Below are 6053 nucleotides of genomic sequence, written 5' to 3' on the forward strand. Positions count from 1 at the left end.
CTTTTCTTTTTTACAGTTTCTAAACACCATAGCAGGGTTTTATAAAGAAATTCCGAATGGTATTTGATGCGAAGAAACTAATACTAATAATAGTAAAATTTGCTTTAACTAGGCTAAGAAATCATATCATTTATTTGTCTTTTAGTTGATGACGGACCTTAAATCAGCATATCTTCCTGAGAATCCAGAAGTGGACTTGAGGATTGTTAGGGCGGGGTTAAGTAGCGTATCAACTTTAGTAAATAATTTTAGAGCTCTGTCTCTGATATATTTTTTCACTGAGTCAATCCTAAGGTCTCTATGTTACATAGAGACCTTTCACTGAGTAACCTACATATACACATATCTAAAACATCTCAAGATGTTTTTCTTCTCAGCCTTGTAAAAGTGTTGTTGGATTTGAGAGCATAACATACATATGCGATGAACGTAATTCTTTATAATGCGAGATATTTCTTCCTTGATTGTCGGAACACGTAGGTGTTTATGCAGCTGTTCGTTCGTGATACTCTAAGGTGCATTTGTGATAATTCGTAGTGTTTTAGATTGAAAACGCTGGATAATTACCAGGTTTGAGTCTGCTGCAGTGCCCCATAATTGGGCTCCATAACTCTATATAGATTTTAGTATAGTTTTGTATAGAAGCAGCTTATTGTTGAGTGACAGTTTGAAATTTCGGCTGAGGAGCCAAATTAACTCTAAAATTTTTGCTTAAACCGACTATTATTATTATTATATTATTATGTGTCAAAATCCACTGCGACCATTATAGAATTATTGTGGACTATAGGTTATAAATAGATTTTAGGACACTTTGTGTTTTGTGTTTTGTGCATAATTCATATGAAAACATAATAATACCATCTAAATGGCAAAGTCTTTATTTGCCAGGAGCCCAGGTATGCACAAAAAATATGTTTTAAATGTATATTTAATAAAATCTACAGAAAATAGTGCTGGAAAGCTTTAACTTATTCAAGTGGTATCTTAGATTATAGTCACCTGTATTGTAACCAGTTAAAATGTTCAAGTCTACAATAGTTCCCTTTACTGGGTCGATTAATAGTTTGCTTGATGATCAACAATACTATTAAGTTACTGGTCTGTAAATAATTTTCTTTCCATTTCCCTATGACGTCATTCGAGTAATTTTTTGTGAGTTCATAGAAAAGATTAGAAGTTAGGTATGTAGTCTCTTTTTTATCTTTATGTGCCTTATACCATAGGTATCTAGTTCGACTAATATTTAACAGTTTTCGTTATTTTAATGAAAAGTAGTGATTTCATCTTTTATCGGCAATAGCGGAAGTCATGATATTCATGATATAAATACATATTATGACTTTTTTTGTGAAAACCTTATAAAAATAAATAGTAACTATGATACTGAAACAGATTTTTGGAATGATTATTGACTGATAATTTGTGTTTTTATTTATTAATCGTAAAAAAGACTTTCACTTTGTGTGATTTGTGATATTTTTTTTGAAATCAGATAATAAAAATCCTAGACTAAAATTTTGTAAGTAAATACGTTGTAATTTAGCAGTTGGTTTTAAAGTATTGAAGTGGGATTAATAAAAATGATCAGGAAGTTCACACCATTTAAGAGGAACGTACTTGTTTCGACGTTTTGCAGAAATTTTCGTAAGAATACTTTTTTGCTTTGGCCAGAATTCATCAATTTTAAAAGTTTTTCCGAAGGAATTCTTCATTAAGTCCAATTCAATAATTTTTCTTTCCGTGTCGATAACTTCTGCACGAGTGCCTTGTATGACGAAACATATTTTCATGTACCACCATTCTTTTCGTGTCGCTGTAACGCACATTTCCACATAGTTTTCCAAATTTCCTTCAAAGTACATAAACGGAACGAAATGCTTACCTTCCCTCTTGATGAACGGTACAAGCGGCTTTCGATTTATGCGTACGAAACCATACTTCTCTAAATTATTCGTTATTTTGGAAGACAACAGCTTATTGCAGTATATAATAAATTCGTTGAACATTTTTATGTGCGCTAAATTCACGAGTGAGTCTCCAGGCTTTATAGCATTTTTTTCATATTCTTTATAGTGTAAGCCAATCATATTATTAAGAATTTCTGTATCGGTTTCTGTGGTCATAGTAGATGGAATTGCGTTTTCGTACACCATAGGATTAAGAGATTGTAGAATGTCCTTGAAAATAAAATCTTCAACGTATTGAGCCGCGCAAAGTTTTTCATCTCTTTTAAGAATTATAGGAAGAAAAACGTCTACAACCCTTCCCCAATAAAAGTTCTTGAGGTTTAAGTCCACAAGAGAGAAAGAATCAATAGAGGATTGTCCTGATAGAAAGTTACTGCAGTATTCAAGCTGAGATAGTTCTTCATTGTACTGTAATAAATTACATTTGCTATAATTGGGTTCAATAGCTGGTTTATTATTAACAGTGTTAAAATCATATACAGGACTTTCAATCCACATTAATGGGGTAAAATTTTCTGAGGATTTAAATGATAGCGGCTTAAATTGATCTGATGTTCCAGGCCAAAACTTATCATATACCATACTAGATTTGGCACCCTTTTTTAGTGTGGCAATTGGTATAAATTTCATATTTTTGTCAAGTAATTCTTCACGTGTTCCTTGAATAAGAAAACACATTTTTATATAAATCCATTCAGCAGTTGTCAAAATAACGGCCTCATCTTCGAACTTTTTTATATTACCTTCAAAATATGTCAATGGAACAAGTTGTTCCTCATCTCTTAAAATATATGGTACCACAGCCATTTTATTAATTCGTAAAAAACCACATTTAATAGGATCTCCCACTTCATCCGAATTTAGCAGATTATGGCAAAGCAAAAGAAATTCATATAAATCTTTGGCATCCTGCAGTTTCACAAAATAGTCATTGTACTTAAGTTTTTCACCAGTATATCCACAGTCTGCTCTACTTATAATATTATTAATAACATCAACTTCGTATTGAGTGAGAAAAAAACTTGGCAATATCTTCTTGTAAAGCTTCGGTGAAAATTGCATTAGTTGATCTTTAAACACTACCTCCTCAAGTAGCTTGGCTGGACAATATTCTATGTCTTCGAGTATAACACAGGGTATAAAGGCGTTCCCCAGTGGAGTCCAAGAGTGAGCAATGTTTTTGAAGTAATCATCATATATAATGACATTGTCCAAAAGTGATTGTCCGCTATCAATTGAGGAGGAAGTTTCTGATAATGAAAGGGACTGTTGACTGCTGTCACTGAATTTGTTTTCTTTGGAATAAAAAATTCTGTTTATGTTAAAACCATTTTGTGAAGAATCTGCATTACCTTCACTATAAAAGCTTACACTTCTGTTCCCCATCATTTTCAAATGATCCTATCAACCAATTATCAGAAAAGCAGTTCTATAAATTATCATTCACAAATATTTAAAAAATGACTTTTACTCGAAATTTAATTTTTTCAAATAAAATCTCTTATTTATTATTTAAATTTTATTTTGAATTATTTTGAACAAGTTTAAGCTGAAATACTTTTTGACAGAAAAAGCAAATTTTACTTCTTCTTCTTGTTCTTGAGTTAGTGCTATTACGCACTTTTACTCTATAATGGCTACCTTAAAGCAATTACAGATAACTCAAAAGTTCGCTTTAAGAAGACTGTTTAAGATTCCATGGTATATTAGATCAACAGATATACATAGACAGTGGCGGAGCTAGACCAACTCTGGACGTCGGCAACATTAGAATTGCGAGGCCCCCTTTATAATCCAGTTGTAAAAGTAAATAAGTTACATTCACTAATATGACAAAGCATGATTGAAAGTTTTATTGCTAATCAAAATAAAATAAACACAAATTATAATAAATGAATTTTCCAACTTTTAGCTTCACTCAATTTTTTTTTAAATTATTTCATAATTTGCGCCAGCTGCTATTTTCGCTTCAGTTTATAGAAATTCGAATGGAGATAGTCTCTCTTGGATCATCATACTTTTGTAGTACGTCTTAATCAATTTTAAATTTGAAAAGCTTCTTTCCGTCGCAACTATACTGACTGGAACTGTAAACATGAACTTGGTTACTATTCGGAAATATTTCGAATATGGTTAATGCCATTATCAAACCAAATTGTTCAAAATATTTATTAAGTGCTTAGAATCCACAGTCGGTAACTTTATGCGAGGCCCCTGCGGGCGCGAGGCCGTCGGCGGTCGCCGACATCGCTGACGCCTAGCGACGCCACTGTATCTGTAATTGCTTTATGGCAGTATTTGAGGCTTTGATTTATGTTACATATTCGCGCAGTAATGCTGGCCTAATTATTTGAGTAAATAATAACTTTCTATTTTTGAGGTTGAATCGATTATTTTTGAACAGCGGCTTTTTGAGATATAGAAGAGCAACTATTCCGTTTGCATTTCATATGTTTATACCAATTAAGCCGTTTGTCAAAAATGACCCACAGATATTTTATGCTTTCCTCCCACCGTTACGCCGTGCCAATCACGCTCACTTCTGGATGATGCTGCCTTTTCTTTCGTGTTTTTCTTTTACAGATCGTAATAATTATTATTACGGCACATATTAATATATATTACTTATTGTCATTCATACTTGACAGATCGTAATAAAACAGCTCATATAAAATGTATGACAAAATTAAGTCAAATGCTGGCTTGGTTGTATTGCACTCTATAGAACCTACTTTTAAGGTATTTATAATATTAATTTTGATATGATTTTGACTTGCGACCTATATGGAATTCATCTATAAATGAAATGGCAATTTACTAAGAAGTTACTAAGAAGAATTTCTGTCACCAGAACAGATTAAGAACTCTTCTCTAGATTTAGTTCTAGACTTTATTCACAAAGCTTTAAGGGGCTTTGTTTAATCAATAGTGAAATGGTACAATAGGTCTCTTCTGGCCGCAGTACCGGCTGTTGGGCAATTTTCACGTCTACTCTGTAATAATACTAAGAAATTAAAGTCATTAAGTCACCTGATGGCCACATTTTTAGAATCATACATTCTCGTTTTGTGTAGTCTGTAGATACAATAAGTATAACCAAAGGATTTATAAAATACATATTAAAAGAAATTATTTTGTCACTGTGATACATGGAAACAGTGTTGAAAATTTCATGTGTATGTATAAATTAAACTTCTGAACGTTTTCAATTTAAATATATTTGAAAAAAAAGACAAAAATACATCAAATTTTATTTTATGGCTATTTCCTTGTCGCCTCAATCATTTTGGCTTGCATTAAAAAACAATTCCCGATTGGCAATTTATTTTTCTTGAACACAATAAGAACTTCGGGAGAGGCTTATTGATTCTGTAGAACACATATTCGCATAACAATTCAAATAATTTTATGCTAATATTTGAACACTTAAGTGTACAAATAATTCTTTGACATTTTGAAAGCCATAAAGACGCGTTCCCAACATAAACCGAACAAATAAACAAACAAAACTTTCAATTCTCGTTAACATAAAAATTGCGTTAACATCGAAACAAAATGAATATTACTCTGTTCGCAAGGATGTTTCCATATTTGGGCTCTTGGCTCGTACCGCAGAATCCTTATTTTGATACATTCTTGCATACACACTCACACGAATTCACACAATGTGTCAAATTGAGCAAAAATACATACAAATTACTAACGTGTTTTCAACAATATTTTACTGCCGCCTAAAAATATGCTATTAAGTGGATATCGTAAAAATGGTGCTATGACTTTATAACTGCTTATATAACACAATTCCGACTTTACCATCGAAAGCCCCACACCTAACATGTGTCATATCGAGCAGCAAATGTTACACATACATAAACGCATACTGTTTTGCATACAATGGGACAATGCCGACAATGGGACAGACAAACGTTTATACAATTTTCCAACTGAAATATTTATTATTTTTAGGGAAGTTTGCTGACGATGTCTTTGCTGTTGAAGTATTTGAAGTTCCTTCAGTGTTAGCTCTCTCAGATACTAAGACACTGGTCTAGTATGCATATGTTGGTACACATTGTTTCATTG

At 32.3% G+C, this 6053-nt stretch overlaps 1 protein-coding gene across 1 annotated transcript; it reads right to left on the bottom strand.

The window, feature by feature from the left end:
- Nucleotides 1-1417: 1417 nt before the first annotated feature.
- LOC119662318 lies at nt 1418-3442 on the bottom strand. Its single transcript, XM_038071913.1, has 2 exons — nt 3323-3442; nt 1418-3265 (listed from the first exon to the last, which is right to left on the bottom strand). Exons 1-2 carry the CDS (start codon nt 3357-3359, stop codon nt 1575-1577), a joined length of 1728 nt encoding a protein of 575 aa, XP_037927841.1. The 5' UTR covers nt 3360-3442; the 3' UTR covers nt 1418-1574.
- Between the last annotated feature and the right edge of the window lie 2611 nt (nt 3443-6053).

This window comes from Teleopsis dalmanni, chromosome X (assembly GCF_002237135.1).
Source record: "Teleopsis dalmanni isolate 2A chromosome X, ASM223713v2, whole genome shotgun sequence".
Taxonomy (NCBI): domain Eukaryota; kingdom Metazoa; phylum Arthropoda; class Insecta; order Diptera; family Diopsidae; genus Teleopsis; species Teleopsis dalmanni.

Excerpts from the sequence above, each read along its gene's own strand:
- LOC119662318 (XM_038071913.1), bottom strand. The coding sequence starts at position 3,359 with ATGATGGGGAACAGAAGTGTAAGCTTTTATAGTGAAG. Across the intron at positions 3,266-3,322 it reads TGTAAGCTTTTATAGTGAAG|AAAACAAATTCAGTGACAGC; the intron begins GTAATGCAGATT and ends TTTATTCCAAAG.